Source organism: Amblyomma americanum, chromosome 6 (assembly GCF_052857255.1).
Source record: "Amblyomma americanum isolate KBUSLIRL-KWMA chromosome 6, ASM5285725v1, whole genome shotgun sequence".
NCBI classification, from domain to species: Eukaryota; Metazoa; Arthropoda; class Arachnida; order Ixodida; family Ixodidae; genus Amblyomma; species Amblyomma americanum.
In genome coordinates this window covers 111,736,929-111,758,716 of record NC_135502.1, presented here as the reverse complement: position 1 = coordinate 111,758,716, position 21,788 = coordinate 111,736,929, and the positions used below count along the sequence as shown (strand labels likewise).

Here is a 21,788-nt window from a genome sequence, read left to right as displayed (position 1 = left end):
AGAATGTTGTAGAAGACACTTGATTAGGCTACAGCTTAAATGTTTTTTTTTCTTTGGCACGGAATTGTAAAGTTCTGTCAGAACCGCTGTATTCGATTCTATGCAACAAGCCACGCTTACAGCAACTATCTTGTTATGAAATGCAGCCTCACCCGAGACGTCTTCCAGTGGGTCCCGCTACCTGAGACGGCAGCGAAAAGCGATCAAGTACATGGAATGCGAGGAAAACTCAAACGAGGAATACCTGTGTGAGTTGTCTTCAAAAACCGGTTCCTGGCTTGCAGAACGATGATGGGAAATGCGTGCTTCGTTGTAAATGAGCCTTTAAGCAGAGCTATATAGTAAGTAATGAACATTAGAAATGCAGCATGGTTTGTCTACAACGTCAGGTGCTCTTGGCTACTTACATGCTCCACACTAGGAGCGGCCAGTTAGACAACGTCTTACAATGCTAATGTCTAGCGTACAGAAGGCGTCCTGTTAAGGTTTCATTTTATCATGGCATAATGAGCCTTGGACACCTAGACGCGCATATTTCAGGCGCAGTTTGAGGGCCCTTCAGTCGGCGAGCATTGCATACAAAATGTCAGCATCCTCGCACCCTTTTCTGAAACCACGGCCTGGATACTCTGTAGTTTGCGATGACTGCGGAATGGACTACACCCTGGCGACTGCCCCGAACACGGACCATTGACCCACGTCAAGGACGTGGAGGTGAGTGCCAAGCACTTGTACTTTGGATGGTGATCATACAACACTGTCTTCAAACTGCGTTCGCGCCGATGAAAACTTCTACAGCGAACTTTCCCAGCGGAGACAGTGGTGCTTAAAGACCATGCGTTCATCTTAATGGAGCTCTTGACTATGGCAATTCCCTCTCCCTCCTTTTACCGCCTGTTGCATTCTTGTGTTGACAGCGTGGTTCGGGTTTCCGCCTTGAGCGACACTGTTAACTGCGCCTTTCCTTTTTGACCTCACCAGCATACAACACGTGCACGCCTTTTTATGATTTCAGCTCGTTTCAAAGACTGCCGCAGTCAAGCGAACGCAAATGAAAACAATTGTAGAGTCAAGAACTTCAGGTCCAGAGAATATGAAAAGTGTAATCTGTGCATTTCCAGTGCTATAAAAAACATTAGCCACTGGCATTGCAGGGAGTCAAACTGAAACGCTGTTTGCAGGTGGAGGCCGGGGACCCGCTTGTTGCCAACAAAACCCTCCCCGAGGGCATGTCCATCTGCCGCTATACTATTAAAGGGGCCCAGTACGGAGTGCTCGCCCTGAAACCACATCCCAGGAGGGTCTACTTTGGTCCATACGAGGGTTTCAACGTGGAGGACAACGCAGAGGACAACGGCTACACCTGGCAGGTGCGTCGGACACAGGACCTCTTAAGAACCATTGAGGCAGTGGTTACAGAACTTGTCTTTGTACTTAGCGACAGCTGTTAGATAGTTACAATATATATATATATATATATATATATATATATATATATATATATATATATATATATATATATATATATATATATATATATTCACTCATTGAAAGAAGTAGGCCAATCAGTGAATATATATATATATATTCACTCATTGGCCTACTTCCGTCAGATGCATGCAAAGGAACTGTTCACGCCTTGTACCTTTCAGGATAAACCTACATATCGCCTGATGTACGTTTGAAATGCTCGATACGAATCTCTCTCGGCATGATCTTTCATTTACGGAAGGAAGTACGTCCACACTCTTTGTGTTAGCGAAATATCTGCCTAACTGAAAAAGCACGGCAAACAGTTTTTTTAACGGTGTTGTGTGCAGCGCACTTTGGTTGAATTCAGCTTCGCAAGTCATCACTGTGAACATTGTTGCTGTCTTCTACATTATAGCTTTAGGCTAAGATTGGCCAAAACCATGCTTACAGCATTCTTTTGTAAAATTCCTTCGATTTTTCACTCTTTCAGTATTCATGACATTTGTTGGCGCAAAATGACTCTTATTGCGTACGTCATAGAAATGAAATGTTCGCAAGACTGGTCAGTTTCTTTGCACTCGAGGAACAGAATGTGGTGCTCAGGAGCACAGCCCTTAAGGAATGAACCCCATTCGCTTTGTAGCTATGCACTGACAATCCTCACACGAACTTTAACTTGCAAAGCAGGTAATATTATTGACTGGAGGTTACAAAGACTCGAACCACATTTCGCGATCTTTGTTTCGTTCTGATTTCTTTTGGTTCTCTCATTGGGGTCGTCCACAAAGGCATAGGTCATTGGGAAGTCATTACCAATGAGAAGGGACTAAAAGAAATCTTCTAAACGAAATTTAGTAAATATACGACCCCTTTTTATAGTAGCTTCCAGCAGGCTTGCGATGGCCAGGGGAGACGAAAGAAAGAAAGCTTCACAAATATGTCAGATAGTTTCATGGCGTCCCTAAGCTAAAGGTGGGGACAGAACGCCAAGGCGATGTTCTTCCCGGCTTGTCCGCAGGTTCGCAAGGATGGGGAGGTGTTCCTGGTAGGCGATCGTCCGCTGGACAGATCCATCTTGATGCGATACGTGAACTGCGCGGCCAGTCCGCAGGCGCAGAACCCGGTGGCCTTCATGCGTTACAGCAACGTATACATGCCGGACACCCAAGGCCGTGGGCGCTGGCAAGGAGCTCTGTGCACATTAGATCGCCATGTGGTCGAAATTTATTTGGACTTCTCCTCTACACCACCTCTTTCTCTTATTTTACTCCATCTTTCATACCTTCCCTCTTGGCATGGTTTTGATGCCCACTGAAAAGTCAGTGCGCCCTTTCCTTCTCTCAAAACCAATTTAAAAAAATTTTTTTTCTCGCTTTATTTTTGGCATACTTCCTGGCTACGTTTAACTGCAAAGGAAATATATCCAAGGTGCTAGGCTGTAGGGCACAGTATAGAGCATGTGCTAACTACAACCTGTAAGGCACAGTACAGAGCATGTGCTAACTACAACGGTGAACACTGTAAGAAAGGAATGAGCATTTTCAGCTGGCCGTGTAAGCCATGAGTGCATTGGTGCACTGTCTTGAAAGGACGATAATGCTGCATGACTAGGACAATCTCCTAGGACAATCTCCTAGTAGAAAAGAAGCTGCATCTGCCCCAGCCTGACGCTAACATATGCCATGAGAGTGTAAGCTACTGATCACAAATTTTAAATTCACTAGAGCAAGTTTGGTGGTTCTCGGAGCTTCGCCTGCTTGCAGGTCGAAAGTTGGCAGCGTCTGTGGTCCTACCTTACCTGAAGCACCTTGTGATGTTGCGACCACCGGGACGCTTTGTACACAACTGTGTGCTGCTGTGTTGCAGGCATGTACACAAACAGTTTGGTTTTTTTTTTGGTCCACATAGATAATTTATGGAAGGCTTCATCTGTAGTAGAAGTGCCCAGTGGCACCTAAAGAGTTTGAGCAACAGCTGTCTTTATTAAGCTAAGTTTAAGTTTAACTTTCCTGTTTTCTATCCATTTGCAAGTACTGCGGCTTGTACTTTTCTGAGGTTACAGTAGTCCCTGTTCTACCATTTACATGACCTCTCCACATTGTTGATTGCTGCTTGTAGGGTCTGTGATGGAGTTGTAGGCCAGCGTTGGCTTGGCAACTGAACGTACCTATTGCGGCATTCCTGTTGGTTTGTTACAACTCATTTAAGTCTCTGAACTGGCTACTACGGTGCTACTCCTTATCTAGCCAGGACAAACTGCTGGCACATGTGTCTATTTCATTCTTATGTAATTACAAGCTGGTGTAGTAGTTGCCACTTGCCCTGCACCATCCAAAATGCCAGACGGCCTCAACGGTTCATGTCACGACGGACCAAATTTACAACCAGAGGTGAAGTTATCTTACTTGCTACTTAGTTCGTTCAGTTCATTCCATTGTGTGCTCAAAGGCAATGGCCAACTCCCAGACAACAAAGAAGGGGCAGTGATAGCTGTGTGCTCTTGTGCTCCCACTCCACTCGCATAAGCACGCCTTTTCCAGGTTCCACCTACATCGCATGACAAGTAGCCGGTTCTCAAGAGCACCCTCTCTGGCATGCGCGTTTGTTACGACTCTGGCCTACCGGGTAACTCCTTTAGCCAGCAGGAGAATGGGTGTTCTGGTGTCACTACATTAGAGTATTCACCACCAATGCAAAGCAAAGCAAGAGCTGCTGGTAGCTGGCAGAGACCGCAACCTCTTTGTTATGACTTGCTCTGAAAACACACATAGCCCACAAAGAGTCCCCGTGAAAGAACTGCGAAAAATGTCCACGCAGGTGATGTTTAAGTCACAGCTGCAGAAGAACAACGTGGAGCACCAGCTGCGGAGGGAGATCGAGATTCAGTCTCACCTCAGGTGAGGCTGCTGTTTCATATTGCACTGCATGGCACTTGATGCATGAAGGTTGTTGCACCGCTTGCTGCATTCAGAACAATAACTGAAACTGAACACAAGCAAGACAGCCGACACAGGCATCAACAGCTTGGAATGGCGGGAGTCAGGACCGATCATATTTCACAGAATGGAGAAGCATGAATAGGTATTGAAGCATTATATCTTGCTGGTGTTAAGTGGGTTTGTTGCTACAGAGTTTTGTAGCGATAGCTTCATTATGGTAGCATTTCGAGCCTTCAGCGTGGCGGGACCGCCACACTGTCACGTGGTTGGTCAGGTGGTGCAGAGCAGGTGTCGGCGGAGTGGCGCCGTGGCTGACCACATGGTTCATCACATGGCTGATCACATGGTTCGTCACATGGTTGGTCACATGACCAAGTTCCACTCTGCCAGCTGTAGGTATCGCGTCACTCCAGGTTTAACCAGAGTTAAACCACCGCCAATTTTTATTTCCTTTCACTGCTGTTGAGAATAAATCATTTTTTTAGAACGGTAGCTCGGGGCTACAGAACATTGCTGTTCTACTAGTATGTGTAACGCATTCAAGGTTTGTGAAAGCTGTCAAAGTAAAGCAAGGTGAACAATAGTATGTCACTAGCTTATTCCTAACGGCATTCTTGAGTGAGATTTAGTTCTGAGTCTTCCTTCAGAAGCCGCCGCAGTGGCTCAGTGGTTATGGTGCTCGGCTGCTGACATGAAATGCACGCGTTCGATCCCGGCCATGGCAGTTTCCTTTCAATGGAGGCGAAATGCTAGAGGCCTGTGTATTGTGCAATGTCAGTGCATGTTAAAGGACGCCAAGTAATTAAAACTAGTGGAGCCCTTCATCACAACATCCCCCGTTGCCGGAGTCTTTTTGCGACATTAAACCCCGTGAAGCCGGAGTCTTCCTTCTGACGTCACGCCACACTTGTTTCCTGAGCTATTTTGGCATTGACTCCCACACACACGGGGGCATACATGCTTGCTGCTTTTGTGTTCAAAGAAGCGTTTGAATTTGGTGTCATGAGTTCTTTTGCGAGTGCATTGCTTAGTGGTTTGGTCACCACACTCTAAACAGAAAGGAGTAAAAAGGGAGCATGCTAGAGGACAGTTACATCTTTTTTACTCCCATACAGGAGTATTCGTGTTGAGAGTGCACTTGTGCTTTGCGTGCACAAAGATTCTTGTATTGTATGCCCTTGGGCATTTGCTATTTTTCGATGAACGCGTTTGGCCTTTTAATTTATTTGGTAAGTGTGGTGCTTTGTTTTTGAAAGGTATCTGAAATTTCCTCATTAGTATTACTCATTAGGCCAGTCATGGGAATGCCATGCTGTTCGCACCAAACTGCACCATTGTATTAAACCTGCTGCATGTTGCTGCAAATTGGAGTTTTTCTGTAAAATTGGTTCATTTCTACTCCCAAACTGAATTTAGCGCTTGGAATGGCCACACCCAGGTTCCCTAGCTGTAACTGTATGCTAGCTGCAGAGGTAAACAATTGGTGGAAAATGGCGTCCCTGATGCAGGCACCCAAACATCCTGTGCTTGTACAACTGGTTCCACGATGAGACACGTGTCTACCTCATCCTGGAGTATGCACCCCAGGGGGAGCTGTACCGCCACCTCACCAGAGCAAGGAGATTCACCGACCAGAGAGCTGCGACAGTAAGCACTCTGCCTGTTTCTGCGCCACTGTGATGTCTTCTAGGTGATTCCAATGAGACAAAGTGCTGTTAAACTGAACTTTTTTACTTACAATACATACTTCCATACAGGCCCAGTATTGTTGTTCGCTGTCTGTTGTTTCATTTGCCTCTTGTTTCAGATTCTATGGTTTCGGGCTTGCCAGAGCTCAGCCTAGCTTGGCCGTTTGTATGGGGCCCTCTCTGTTTGGAGCTGTATCCTGCAGCCACAACGAACGAGGCTCTGCTTTGTGTTAACCACTTGCACTGGCTTGCATCGCCACAGAGTGTTATCAGATCAAAAAGTATAAATAGAAATTAGCTTTCCGACGGTGGTTGAGGCTTGATGTGGAAACAGCTGCACGCAGAGATTTTCGTGTACATTGGAGGCGACTGTGGTTCGGATTCTTCTTGAACCCTTTATAATCTCCTGTTGCATAGCTTGTGCATATTCTCTGAGCTTGTGAACTGTGCGCCATAATTAGTTTCCATAGCCTTATTGTTGTGGACAACAGTCATAACTATGAGGGCAAATGAGCCCCAACTTCAATACTGACGGATGTCAAAAGTAGGAAGGGCGTGAGATCAGGGAGTGAATACAAAACGTAGGACCAGGGCAAAGGCCAGCCAGAAATGAAAATAGGCAGGGTGCGGTGCGTATTTGCCTCCTCATGCAAGCACATGCAACACCCTGCCTCATCTGTGGGAGATTCTTGGTTTCAACTGCACTGCCACCAGGCACCTGTCGGATGAGCACAGGCTTACCTTGGCTTTGTGGCCACTTTCTGTGGAAAAGAATCACTTGAATTATGTGCACATGCTGCCTGTTTCTCTTCCAGTGTTTTGGCAGCAACTTCGCAAACAGTGCTTTTGCTAAATGTTAACAGGGAGCATGGTTTAGACAGCTCTTTGTGCATTGTTTTTCTTACACTGTAGTGTGTAGGGACTTTTTTAGGTACTCATCATGACCCTGATAGACTAGTCCATGCTGTGCAGTATGAGGTAAAAGCCACCACGACATACTTGGCGGTGCTGTGCAAAACAGTGCAAGGTTGCCTTGCTCTTGAGGTTCTTAGGGGCCCGTTCCTCTTGTGCAGTACATCTACCAACTGTGCAACGCTCTCAAGGTCTGCCACAGCCAAAAGGTCATCCACCGGGACATCAAGCCCGAAAACCTGCTCCTGGGAATCAATGGCGATGTCAAGATTTCAGACTTTGGCTGGTCCGTACACGCGCCCTCTTCTAAGTAAGTGTATCAACCAATTTTTTTTCTACTTGCAGTCTCTTTTCTTTGTACCTAGGGGGTCGGTAACGGTGAAGGAGACTCTATTCCAGCCTTGTTTTGTGTGAATCATTGCTTCTCCTGTTGTGCACCTGGCACAGCAGCGCAGTGGCCATAGCATTTGGCTTCTGAGCACACAAGCTCTTGGTTCATCTCCGACCATTGCTGCTCCATTTCAACAGATGCAAAGTGTAAAACCACCTTTGTACTGAGTTGTGGTGCTCTCTAAAGAAATCCCAGTATTTGAAATCAATCTGGGGCCTTTTGCTGTACTATGTCATAGCAAATGGCAGTTTTTTGGCACGTAAAAGTTAAAACACATTAATCTACTTTCACGCCATGCTTCATCAGTGAGCTACGCAAGTGATGTCTCTAAATTTCAGTGTATTATGATAACCCAGTTGAACATCTTAATTACAAGATGGAAAATAAATGAGGCTGATTATGGAATAGGTTTTTAAAGCTGGGTTCGGGGTGTATGGTGATACTCTACTTTGCTGACAGCCACGCATGCCTATAGTATTGCCACTAATCTTTTTACTCGTTATTTGTTTGTTCTTCAAATCTGGCAGCACATGGCTTTATCACTTTGTGATGCAAGACGTGACCAGATTCATCTCGATTGATCGCATCCAGGCAGAGCCAATTCTGCGTGGTTCCAAACTGTCGTGGTAACTTTGCTCGTCATATCTCCGAATGCGCTATCAGATTTAAATACAGCACGACCAAGAGCTGCGGGCACACCAACGACCACTGAGCATATTTGCTGCTTTCGCCACCGCCTAGTCATTCGGTTCATTGTGGGCACAGGTCAGCCCAATAACAGTTCCTTTTGGAACTTTCTTTTACTGTCTTCCTCAATGCCTGGACTGCCTTCTCCACTACACGACAATATGCCATGCATTGCATTTCCATCAAGAGCAACATTGTCTCGGAAGGTTCCTACGCATTCTTTGCTGGTACAAATGTGAAAATTTGGCATGGCACAGTGGTTATGGCGCTCGCCTACGGACCCAAAAGACACGGATTCGATTCTGGCAGCAAGAGTCGCATTTCAATAGAGGTGAAATGCTAGATGCTCGTGTACTGCCCTCCACTATGGTAGCTCATAGCCAGAGTCTCTACGGGCTGTTAAACCCCATAAAACCGTAAGGCTTGTTTAAAGCAGATGAATGATTGGGTGCAAAATTCTGTTGTTATAAATATGATTTATTTGAAGAATTTTATACAGCTGAAGAAAGTACGGTAGGAGATCAGCAGCAAAACAAAAAAATTTCAGGGTTTTAACGCAGCTAAAATGCGAAAGCATGTGTTTCGCCTGACTGGCTCATGGTTTTCCTTTGCTGGGTCGTTGGCACGTCTGGCAACAAAATTAGAACCGGTTAAATCTCTGATCGAGGTTAAGCTGATCTGATCTGTTCGCGCCGCAGATGGAAGTTGATGAAGACGAGGATGTGTGATGCACAGCTTGCGAGTGTGGTGCAGTTTAACAGGAGGCGTGATAGGCTGCGATGATAGCATAATGCTATCATGCACTGGTCAGCGAAGCTGATCTGTTCGTGGCGCCATGTGTTCGAATCCTAGTCGTGGCAATGTTCACTTTATAATTTATTTATTATTCTATGCTCTTGGCACCTACCTACGAACATAGCTAGATCTTGATCGGGGTTTACCCATCGGAAAATGGCTCGGGTTTAATTTGGTTCTACCTAATGAGACGAGCAAAAGACAGGCCTCCATCCCTCCGCAAAGTCAAGCCCCCAACAGCTCCGACTGAAGTGAGCGCGGCGAGGCGCTCGCTATATACGGCTAATCACGTATTAATGTCATGTGGTACGGTGGAGGCTCGGCGCGGGCGAAGCTCGGCTTCAGCTGTGGCCAATCACATGGTATGACATCAGGCATGTGAAGCCTGGCTGGAAAGTGGAGCTTTCGTTTCAATATGTGATGGCTAGCCTCTTTCTCTAAAACTAGATTTTTGTTTAAATTAATGGTCAGCCACACAAGACTGTAATAACTTCTAGGCAAACAATGTGGGATATATTTGTTTATTTTGTGGAAGAAAGAGTGCGGGTTAGCGATATTGCTCCAGTTACGAAAAAGCTTCGGGTATACCGTAAAAACCGGAATATAGGTCGAACTTTTTTTCAAAAAACCATGGTGAAAAGTCGACCCCCGTGTTATATACCGGTCATTGGCGGAAAAAATACGGAAGTCTTGCTACAATGGGTGGCTGAAGTCAGCAGCCTCTATCACCATCGCCATCAGCCGCAGTGCCGCCATTTTGCGTTTCAGTAGGTGCAAAGCGGAAGCTAACGGCAATTTACCGTCGCCTTCAAGAAAAACACGATTGAGTACGAGGAAGCTCACAGGAACCTGGCGGCACAGCGCGAATTTGGAGTATCCGAAAAGAGCATTCAGTACTGGCGGAGGCAGAGGCTGCGTATTACAACTTGCAGCATCCAGAAGAAAACATCATTTCGTGGGCAGACCGTAGTGTATCGAGAATAGGAAGGAAACGTTGCGCTGCGAGCAAGATCGCTGCCTGTGACTGCCGAATGCATCCGCGTGAAAGCGGCAGAGATCGCGCGTGCCTCTAGACTCACGAGGGCGCAATTCAAAGGCTCGCCATCCTGGTTGCGGCGATTCATGAAGAGGAGGGCTTTGCTCTACGGCGCCGTACATGCCTGTGCCAGAAACAAACACGCGGGCCGATTGGTGCGCGATATTGTTAAAACATTTGCCGGGTGTACATACAAGCAGCATTTAAATGAAATTAAATACTGTCACCATTGTGCAACCTCTCGAGTCGCATTTGTTTCAAAGTAAGGATGTCTTTCGGTACTTTTCCCATTGAAAAAGATCTTTTTCATTTTTAGAATTGGTTACTTAGGGGGTCGACCTATATTCCGGTCCGACCTATAGTCCGGTTTTTACGGTATATTCTCGGCAAGTAAATTCCAGATTAAATAAGAGAACGTAACTCCAAGAATGGTGTGCTGCTCAACAACTTTGATGTCCGATCTGCCGCCTTTAATTGGGCACTCTGTAGTGAATTCTTTATTTCAAGCTCAAAAAAGCATGGCTTTTCTTTTGGGGGATTAAATCTTAGCTGATTTGATTGCGACGAATGACAGTCATTTTGTCATGGAGTATCCTCCTGTGTGTGCTGTATTAGGCGAGCGGTAGGAGTTCAAGAATTACCCTTGCATGTAATGGCTTTCCTTCTTGGTGCATGCACAGATGCCAGCCGAGGCTGTGCTCTGCTAAGAGAACATTGTGTGAGCCTGTGATGTGAGCATTCACAACATCTCTGCCTGAAAGATGCTACAACAAAATTAGACCTGAAAGAGGGGCAACGCTACCGGGCTTGCCGTATTTTTCAGTCTGCAAGTTGCACCTGTGCATAAGTTGCGCCCCCTGCAAATGGCAGTTTTTCTCAAAAAGCCTCACACAAGTCTCACTAGCACCACAGCAGTGGCTGAGTGGTTGAGCATCCTGCTCACATCTGGGAGGTGCGAGGTTAGATCTCCCGTGCCACCCTATACCCACCGGTGCTGCAGTGGATACAAGCTTTTTCTTGGCCTGGTGCTCGGTTAGTAAGTGGTGAAATGCTTGAAAAACGGGTCTTTGACCCCACATTGAGTAATCGAAAATACCCTGTGCCATGGCGCTTTTTGCCATAGATGCCCTTGCACCATAATAATCCATAATCATCAAGTCTCACTAGTGTATAATGCACACCTGCTCATTCTGCGAGTGCTATAAACATACTGAGGATCCCTTCGTCGGAAAGTGTGGTGAAGATACCTACTCTTGCGGCAGCTGCCATGTGCAGACGATCTTCGAGCACTGGCCAGGGTGCTTTCTTCCTATGGAGTGCTTTTTCTTTTTTTTTAGCTTTGTCAGCTGGGGTGCTCTTGCAGGTTTGCACCTGCAAGGTTTGAATTACGCCAGTCCTGGGTAATATTGCTCTCGTCAAACAGTCTCCCTGCTTCCCTGATCCCATTCTCCAGCACACATTCAATGGCAGAGAACTTGAATTTTGCATCGTAACTCCTTCTCCTCTCAGGCAGCGTGAAAAGGAAATGGTGCAGTAACTGTCCTGCTTCAAGTTGGATACCTCAGTTGCGCCATGAGGGAAGGAGGGTTGGAGTGAAAGAAGAGAAATGGGTGCTGCAGTGGAGTGCTTCAGAATAATTTCGGCCAGCTGGGAATCTTTAGTGTGCCCTCTGACATCGCACAGCACATTGGCACCATTTGTGTTTCGCCTCCATCGAAACGCGGCCACCGCATTTGGGTTCAAACACAGGTACTCCGGCTCGGTAGCTGAACGCCCTAACCCGTGGGCCACCGCAAGGTGCCATCACATTCAGTAAGAAAGAACAGTGAGTGAATGAGTGAGCAATTTGATGCCGAAAGGGTTAGGACGCCAGACTCTGAAACAATGTCCAGCAAGGCACTGAGCTTGCGCTTGGTGCCGTCACTGGAGGCCATCGTGTCTATGTCTAGATGTCGAGGGCAGAGGTGTAGTGGGCTGAGAGGCACTGGTTTCCTCTTCATGTTAGTTGCTGGTCATGCCAAAAGATGGCGTGTGGCAGTGCATGATTTTTCAAGGTATATGAGTCACGGATGGAAAATTCAGAAAAAAAGCGTGACTTACACACACGAAAATAGAAAAATGTGGTATGTGCATGCACATTCTTGGTGCTGTACATGTGCAGTGCTTGGTAGGCAACAACATACACTTAGCACAGTCTCTCCGGCAGATATATGCCATAGTGGCCCAGAAGATATTGGGATTCGATGCTAAATTGAAGGTGGAGGTGAGTTGCTGCTCAGGGGCCATTCACATCTTTTGCTGTGGCGTGACAGTTGCACTGTTCAGCTGGTGACATGGAGGCCTCTCTGCTGCATGAACTGTAGCTAATTTACAGACTGTACAGCTCTGTTGAACTACAGCAGTTTGCCATGTTTTGTTACAACACAGGCTGTAGTTTAACAGCAGTAGTTTAACAGTGCAGGTTGCTGGGCTGTAACCATTTGCTACGTGGCCTAATGCACTCCATGTTCAACATGCAATGACATAAATTTGGTGCAGCTGGCATGCTGGATAATGCTGGTCCAGTGAATCAGCTGCTATGCAAAGGACGTAAAAGTGTATGAGGTCGCCCAAAGGTCAACTCGGTTATAGTCAGATGGTCTGTATAGCCTTAATGGTATGCCTGATGGTGCCAGGGTCTATGGACATTGTACTAAATCGTAAACTTCAAGCCAAGTGAGGATGAACAGTCAGCTAGTAGCCCGTCGACGATGCAACTCATGCTAACCACCTCTGTGACCAAGCCCGCTAAGCAACCTGATTCTGTTGGGACAGCACTCACCGACACCCTGCACAGCCTGAAGTGCAGCTGTGCCATATTAATGCAAAGATGGGCTTCCAGCCATTCAGTGTTATGCATGGTATTGCAACCCTTCGCTCCATGCGAGCAGCCGTTAACCAGGCTAGTCGGCAAGTGGGAAGGCATTGGAGCCCCCTATACAGCAAGGTTGACTCATTGAGGGCCGGAAAACTTGCAATGATATGACCAGCTCTGGGAGGGGACTGCAGTTTGTGAGCCTGAAGATTTCACTCTGTTTGCAGGGCTGCACTAGTGCGACAACACACTTGTTTCCTATGTCAGTGTCTCTCTTCTAGAAAAAAACTAGACATCATAATTATTCGGAATTATTGGCAGCATCGCTTGGGTAACCTGGATAGCGGGGCTCACCAGAGTTGACGTCACACTCGCCTTGGGTAGAACCAGGTGAAAATGACCACAGAGGTGTTGATAAAATTCAAAAATTAATAGATTATTAGTTCATGCAGAGCTCAAATTTGACTCTTAATGCTCTGCTGTGAAGTCACAATTATTCATGGTGCTGTAATGTGGCACCACATCCAGTTAGTGGCCGCCGTTGTTATGGTGAGTAATTAAGACTTTAAACCTGGTAAGGTTTTACAGGAGCCTGGCTTAAACTTCATTGACTTCACTGATATACATGTCATGCTGAAGAACTATGTCTGTTTATTCTCTAAGCACTGGTAAGAAAAAAATATATTTCTGCAAACATTATATTTTAAAATGTTTGCATCGCTGAATGTTTGCGAATCCGCCTTCTTCGTCTCGGGCACGCATTCGGGGCAGTAAAATAAGCTGATGATAGTCATTTCATTGGCAGCTACATTTGCTCTAAGGGGTCTAAGGAAAAGCTTTATCAGTGGTTCTGCCAGAAACACCATAAATGAGCAATCACTTATTGTTTTTGCAGGTCTTTAATAAATTCAACCATTGTTGCAGGCCAATGCTGCTGGAGGCTTTAGTAAGCCATTTACTATCAGGTGTTTCTTTCGCTTTGATACAAAGAGTAGCCCAGAAAAGGAAAAAGTGGATATCTGCCCAAGTGCAGGCATCAAACCTGAAATCCTTGGCACGGCAGCCCAAGGCGTCTCGACCACTCGACCAAAACTTTGCATGCAGTGCATGTAAATATTTGCGACATGGGAGGCTGTTTCTACATCATTCATGTTTTCTCTTCTTCTGGCCTTTTCAAGAGCCAACAGCTGCACAATTCATGTTTATTCTGGATAAAGCTTGCTTGTTGGCCTTATTACAGGAACTCTCATTAGGTAAATTACAAAGCCATAACTTTTTATGATCATGCCCTGTGAATTGATAGTCAATTCTGGTTATCTGAACGCATTTATTCACTCTGAAATGAGTATTTATAGCAACAACTTAAACTCACGAAAGTTGTTAGAAGGCAAACTACAGTTCAAATTGCTGGCCGCCGTGGTGGCTCAGTGGTTATGGCGCTCGGCTGCTGACCAGAAAGACGCGGGTTCTATCCTGGCCACAGCGGTCAAATTTCGATTTAGGCGAAATTCTAGAGGCCCATGTACTGTGCGATGTTAGTGAACGTTAAAGAACCCCAGGCGATTGAAATTCCTGGAGCCCTTCACTATGGCGTCCCTTATAGCCTTAGTCGTTTTGGGATGTTAAACCTCCTTAAGCCTTAAGTTCAAGTTGCTTGTCATTTCACAAACGGGCTTAAGAGACTTTTTTTTGTCCACCCCTTTGACAACCTGCCATGCTAAGCTCGGAGTAGTCGCCTTGTTCATGCAACATGTGTGGCCATACCTAGACATGTAGCAGCTTCGAACCGTAGTTCAGACGCTATGTGTTGAAACAGTTGGGTTTAGTGGGTTTTCGAAGGTTACCCTATTCTAATGAAGCTTGTACTGTAGGTTTTTCTCTTGTTCCCGATTACTTCCGTTAAGCTTGGCAGCCATGCGTCATTTCATTTCGTGGCAAATCGATTTTTAAAGTTTGTCATTTCCATAGCCTCGGTTCAGTGGTTATCTGTGGGAAACACTGCTTTTTCGACAACTCAAACATTTTCAGCACATTCATACGTGCTCCTCTCTTATTTAACAAAATTTTGAGGCTTGTATTAGGTCGTCTTAAGCATTTTATCAAAAGACTCGTCATTTCCAGTCACAGCTGCAGTTATTCAGCACGCGTATGAGTGCTTTTCTTTTCTCGTCTCTGGCCGCGGGCTGTGTTTCAATTTCGATTTGCTGTTTCCGCTGTTTTAAAAGTATTCCACTGTGTAGTTTCAAAAATGGTTTGTGGTGGCCTTCGAGAGCACTCGAAGGAATGTGATGTGGCTACCAACTTAAAATGTTTGTGAAGACCCACCTGAGTTGCTTTTCAAAATTATGTTCGGGTAGTAACAAGGTGCTAGCTATTAGGGTATTGCAGAAAAAAATGTCTCACTGCCGTCGTCGCCTCCAGTAAATCTCTCATGCGCAGTTGTAGCACAGGAAACTCTATGCTAAATTGAATTTTCGCATGGCGTATATTGCGACCACTTGTCAGCAGCGACTGTGCCACGTGCTGGCAATCTGTGCATGTGAAGAGCCGGGACTGCAGCTGTGAAGTCATCTGTGTTACAGTGAAATGGAACACATGCCGAGAAATTCTGGACTAGTGCATTTTTCAATGGGAAGTTCGTGAACTCAGTTTTTTCATATACTAGTAGGATTCCACTGTAATAATCAATACCGTATTTAAGTGCATAATTTGCGCACTTTTTATTCAGAAATTAGGGCTCTAAGAAGGCGGTGCGCAAATTAGGCATTGATTTCGCAAGCGCGACTTAAAAAACTCCACAAAGGTCATAACTCGCAATATAGGTATAGTGTATGTTGCTGCGTATATGTCACCACCCGGACCCGCACCCTACGCTGGTCGGCCCCCGAAAAAAGTTCACTCTAAATGAAAGGCCACGCGCACCCCCCCTCCCTCCCCCACCCCCTTGCAGGATGGCATGAAGGTGCACGCACGAAGCTGAGTAAGACGCTAAAACAGCGTCATCACTTGCGGCCCAGCGAATTGTTCGGTAGTTCCGGATTCCATAAGTTTGCTTTCGCAACTTCGTCCGGGAAAGCAACCGCGAATCAATTACCACACCACACAACTCTTTAACAGTACCGCACGAGCGTCGACCAAACCGCTTGTCGGCGCCTTATCACGGCGCGGAGCTGAGAAGCCAGTGAGAATAGCCACGTGCGCACAAGTTTGCCGACACAACGATTGTCGTCTATGGGCAAACTTGTGCGCACGCGGTTATTCTCGCTGGCTTCGCCACTCCGCGCTGACAAGCAGTTTGAAACATGCCGTATAGTTGTGATATCCCATTGCAAGACACGACCGAACAGCCAAGCACAAGCCGTCAGAGCCACCAAGAAAAGCGTAGCCGGCAGTCGCATCAGCCAAACAAACAGCGGTGTTGGCTCTTCTATCAGCTGCCAATCCTCCCTGGAAGCGCTGCTGGCCGTATATCAGTAGATCTCCCCTCTACAGGCTTGTATTTTTTGCTACATATTAACGTTTTCGCTATCGTCAAAAAAGATCCCTATTTGTTTTCTGTGGCAGTCTGAACTACTCTATGCAAGCGATGGACAATCTTAAAAGATAATTTTACTATGCATGAAAAGAATGGACCATTTTGTCAACATTTCCATAACAGTACCTTACAATATTTCACAGTTGCCTCAAAATTAAAATTGATGTCCTAGAATTTTGGACTTGTTCGACGTCTGCAGGATCATGTGATTGGCGCTCCACAAGCAGCATTAACAGTGGTTTGGGGAAAACAGTTGCACAACTCTGCTCATAACCACAGAAGCTCCCACCAAATTTGAGAGGTGTGAGGAAAAGCAAACTTGTCGACAGGAGTCATTGAGGTGAAGCACCCAGCACACATTGTCAAGAGAGTTGCTGCAAATGTGGAAAGAACGTGGTGCAGGTTGTTGATAAAGAGAAGTCATTGAAAGAAGCCGCGAGGGGTAAGAAAGGGAAAAAGGACTGATGGGCAAAGAACTGGGGAGTGCAGAGCACGAAGAAACGAAGCAGAGGAAACGTCTGCCGCGTGAAAGGTCACATTCATTAACATGCGGGAGGCTTCCCGCAGCATGTTGCAGATTCCTTATTTTTCATTCTTGGAATTTTAATCTTTCTGCTACAAGAAATTGGAGGCTTTAGCCATATATTTCTTCAGCATTTTTTTGTTTGTTTGCTGGCTATTATCAATCATTGATGCCACCAGTAGCTACAGGTGGCATCTATTCCTATGGCCAGCTTTTAACTCTCAAGGTTCAAAGGCCCCGTTCGACAAAAACCCCGGTGTCTGTGTCGGTGTGACTGGATCATCCTGACCTGGTAAAGAGGGTAGTGACACAGAAAAGTAGTTTTGCTGAAAACAGGCGGTCAAGCGGAATTGGTAATTAGGGTCACGAATTAGTATTACCAGTTAATATGGACAATGATGTGTAATAAAGCGGTTTGTTATAGCAGCAAATGTGTCGATGTCTGTGAAGCAATTATAGGGACATTTTAATGCTATCAAGTCATAGTCGTAAGGTGAGCGCAAGTGTCCTCAAAGTATTTTTGTGTTGGCCATTGTGTAAGGCAGCATAGTGTCTTGATCATTATCGGCTGTTGTATTGAACCATAGCTTCGGGCCATGTTGGTAGCATTTTTCCACGGTGCAAGATTTATTCATTAGGTCTCCAAGGTTTCAAATAGTTCTGAAGGTGCACTGCTTAACCCAGAATTGAAGAGGGAATTCAGTTGACTGTTCCTAATGTTTTAAAATGTTCTAAACCGCATTATCTACACAGAAGTTTCCCGCGGGGAAATATACATGGTGTGCTCATGTCAAAGTTTTGTATTTCAGTGCTTGCCCTCATTTCAGATGGTCGACATGTTTTTCCGCCATTTTCGTTAATATTGAGCATAGGAAGTAACAGTGCAGAACCCCCTTGTTTTTCTATCTACATTTAGCAAATAGCCTTCTGTCATTGGCACAGAATTGCAATGCCATCCTCTTTTCTTGTTCTGTTCCGAATGCCCTTCTGTTTGTGTGGTCTGGCCAATCGGCCAGTAAGACTTATCCTCTGGCAGCAGAAGCAAAGAGACTGCTTTATCATCCTGTCATGCATTTAATTGCGGTTCATAGGCCTTTAATTGTGGTTCTTGCAACCCGGTCTGCAGGCGAGCGACCATGTGCGGCACACTGGACTACCTGCCACCAGAGATGATCGAGGGCACTGTGTACAATGAGAAGGTTGACCACTGGGCCCTGGGCATACTCATCTACGAGTTCCTGGTCGGCAAGCCGCCTTTCGAATCGGAGACCACGCAGGAGACGTACCAGCGCATTCGTAACGCAAGGGCCCAGTTTCCACCATACGTCAGCGCTGATGCCCGCGACATCATTGGAAAGGTGAGCAAGGTTGCCTCTGAGCCAAGTGATGACTTGCACAGGGGGCATCTAGTGCACTCATGTGATGGCAGCGCTATGTGCTTGAGGAAACTGAACTGGCACATAACGATACCTAGCTGGGAAGTACGTCCTGGTGACATGCTGGTGACATGCTGCACTTGGACACTTGAAGTTTATGGGCTAATGCAGTGCCCAAATCGACTCTGCTGTCTCAGTAAGGAGTTGAAAGGTTAATGTGTATAAGGAGTGTAGACATAAAATTTTTGGTTGCCTATCTTCTTCTTTTTAAGAACACATAAGACATTGGTATGCATGGATCATCCCAGTGCATTCGGCAACAACCGCAAAATAGTTTACAGTTGAGTTTCTTTTCTTATTTTGTTTTGGTTTCAGTTTTAACAGCCGAACTATGGCTGTCATGAAGGAGTTCAATATAGGTCACCTGAGGCATGAAAAAACTGCGATATAGTTTTCTCTCTCTCATTTTAATTCACTGCAACGTTAAAGCCAGCCTGTCTCCAGAGCGGGAATCGCAAAGAAAGATGGAGCAGATATTATATCAATGCTTTTATGCCTCATGTGACCTGTACTGACCTTTGACATCGCAGCCATCATTCCACTGTTGAAACCGAAGCATGATGTGACGAAATTCAGTTATTGTGTAGCAGTCACAGTCATAAGAGAATACCACATGTTACAGAGAATACCCACGTATGCTGTTGTGTTATGTATCCTTTCAAAGAATACCCTCAACCAGAATTTGGTGTCTTTTGCAGATTTCTACAACCTAGAAGGGGCGCCTCAGTTTATCAAATGTTGCGGCATTGGGGACGTTCGCTTATAGCTTGCCTACCTAAAATCGCGCTTGTTTTAAAATTTGTCTGTAAATTCGTGCTTGTTTGCCCATGCTGCCAGCATCATGGGAGCTAAACATACCCGTTTCTTTTTTCAACTGTTAACATAGTAAATGAGAGACAATGAAAAAATCGCCATCTTGCATTTGTAAACAGGCAGCTTGAAAGTGGCTCGGCAGACGGCTAATATGCGCATTGTAGAGAATCTGAGACCAGTGACATCGACGATGAAGGCTGTTGTACAACTGGCAAGTGACAAAAATAGAAGCGTATTTTTTGCATATAGCACTACAGGTAAGCAAAACTTAGAAATTGTCATGGTGCTTGCTCACAAAACAAGCTAGAAAAGTTTGCCAGTCACGGCCGCCTCAGCTTTAACTGATGGAACTATGCCCTTTTGCATTTCTTCTGTCTGGTAATTTAATACCCATGTGCTTTCTAATTGTGCGCGTGCGCGCAAATGTGGGTGGCTGTGTGTGTGTGAGATCGCCTTTTTCCGTACGCCTAATGTCTCAGTTTAGTCTCCTTTAAACGTTTAAAATTCGCACAGTAGCATCAGAAATCCAGGAGGAAGGTTTTGTTTTTTGTTTTTTGGACTACATGTTCCTGGCTCATTCATCTGGGCGATGGCAATTTTATTGGCTTTTATGACAAGCTGCAAGTTGTGACAGCACAAAGCTTTGCATTTGAAGACATTGAATGAGGAAAAGTACTGCAGGAGAAAAATAGCATTGCGCTGCACTCAGATGCGTGCAGTGCAACACCAGGCCTTCTCTTTATTTTTGGAACCATAAGTGCAGCCCTTTCTTGCCATCCTGTGATGCGTATTCTTGTACCTCGTGCGCAGGCCTCTAAGTTGAACCTGTCAAGAGTGAGCCATGTACACGTTTTGTTGGACTGCGCAGCCGTGGGTTATTGGGGACGAAATATTAATGACCACTAGAGCCACACACACGCAAAAAAAAATTTGTTACTTGACTTGTTCTTGGACAGCATTGAAAGCTGGAATTGGAAGAAGATTGTGGTGGTCACTTGCACAAGCACCGACTGGACCTCTCAAAGAGCAACTCCGAGGGCTTCTCAAGGTTCCTATATTCACATAAAACAATTGCTGTAGGTTCCCCTCGCCACATGGGTCATTTCCACAAAGTTTAGCAGCAATGTGTCATTTCGTGTGATTTCCACGGGCAACACTATATTTGGGATGTCGCAGACATTGCCAACACATTGACTTATACTCGCTGCACAAAATTTTCGCACTTTGTGTCAGATCATCTGAGGCATTTTGTGCATGGGGTACCGTTCAATCACTGTTTCAGCCATTTAACCTGTGCACAATTTTTTTTCAGGAATGTTTGTGACGTCGTCATGGAGTCGAGGAGAGTGCAGTCTTTGGCCATATAGTATTGGTTTCGATTTGCTGTTTTAAAATAGTTCCACTCGATATACTGATAAAATGCTTTGCTGTGCTGGAGAAACGGGACTTCGAAGGATATGATGCAATTATGAACTCGGAATGTCCAAGTCTCTTAGAGATGCCTGCAACCCACTGGCTGAAAACAAATTGCCACCTTACGCCACGCATGTGCAATTCGTGTTAGCCACAAAAGCAATCAACAGCCAAATGTGGACACCTGCTGCATCACATGAGCAGTTGGTGCCTTGCTGAAGCGGATTGTGCCAGTAGTGGGAACAGCAGTGGCCACATGCATTTGTTTCCCACCAGTTGTGTAGCGGACAAATTTTGGTATGCTTCCTAGAGGGCACCACATTTGAAAAAAAATGTGGACTCTAAATTATTCTGGGGATTCCATGATCCGCAAGCACTTCCCATGAATGAAACAGGTCTTATTCATTTGATCACGTGCGAGTGCCTGCGCTCAGCATAGTCTTTCTTTTTCTTTTTTCAACAGTTGTTGAAGACATGGCCTGCCGACCGAATTTCCCTTGATGAGGTACTGAGTCACCCCTGGGTGACCACAAATGCAGACACCACTGTAGAGTGCAAGACACTGTGAAGAAAGAACACGCCGGGAGCCCACCTGCACATAAATACTGTACATGCTGTGTGTGCAGCATATTTTATCTGACAGCCCCATCAGAGCTGTGCTTTTTGTAATAAATGCTTTTATTTCTGACCTTCCGGCTAAAGTTTGATGCTCAAGGTGATGGTCTAGCTGTGTGTTCACAGATGAGCTGTATCAAGCCATGCAGCTAGAAGGGCTGTTTCTTCCTGCATCTGGGTCCTGGTTGCCGTTGTTGCACCTTGGAATCTCCTTGAAGGGCTCTAATCAACCTGTGGTCGATGGTTTTTATACTGTAGTAGTTCGGCATCATCTAGGGAAGCAAAATTTCTTATCCTTTCAAAGGATTTTCTTAATCCGTTCATTCCACTTGTTGTTTCCATCAAAATCAAATGTTTTTCTGCCTAAATAGTATATCTATGTCTTAATTAAGATAATTTGTTAACTTCTGAGCGCAAAATACTGGTGGTTTATTTTGCAGGGATAAGTAAAATTTCGTAAAATGTGTCATAATTGATGCACATAGCACCATCAAATTCCCGTGATTTATCAAGTAAACATTTGGATGACCATGGAAGTTTTAATTTCTATTTTGAAGGTGCACGTAACACTTCAAAATGCGAAAGAAAATTGCTGTTTTTACTGGTGGCAAAATAAGTCTGCACGACAATGGTGCCTGACATGCTACCCCTCTCACTGTTTTTTGCAATATTATTTGC

At 45.5% G+C, this 21,788-nt stretch overlaps 1 protein-coding gene across 1 annotated transcript; it reads left to right on the top strand.

The window, feature by feature from the left end:
* The first annotated feature begins 154 nt into the window (after positions 1 to 154).
* LOC144094920 (aurora kinase A-B-like) lies at positions 155 to 21,132 on the top strand. Its single transcript, XM_077628786.1, has 7 exons — positions 155 to 248; positions 1,182 to 1,370; positions 4,291 to 4,370; positions 5,921 to 6,059; positions 7,174 to 7,322; positions 17,960 to 18,191; positions 20,959 to 21,132. The coding sequence occupies exons 2-7, from the start codon at positions 1,230 to 1,232 to the stop codon at positions 21,061 to 21,063; spliced, it is 846 nt and encodes a 281-aa protein (XP_077484912.1). The 5' UTR covers positions 155 to 248; positions 1,182 to 1,229; the 3' UTR covers positions 21,064 to 21,132.
* Positions 21,133 to 21,788: the final 656 nt, after the last annotated feature.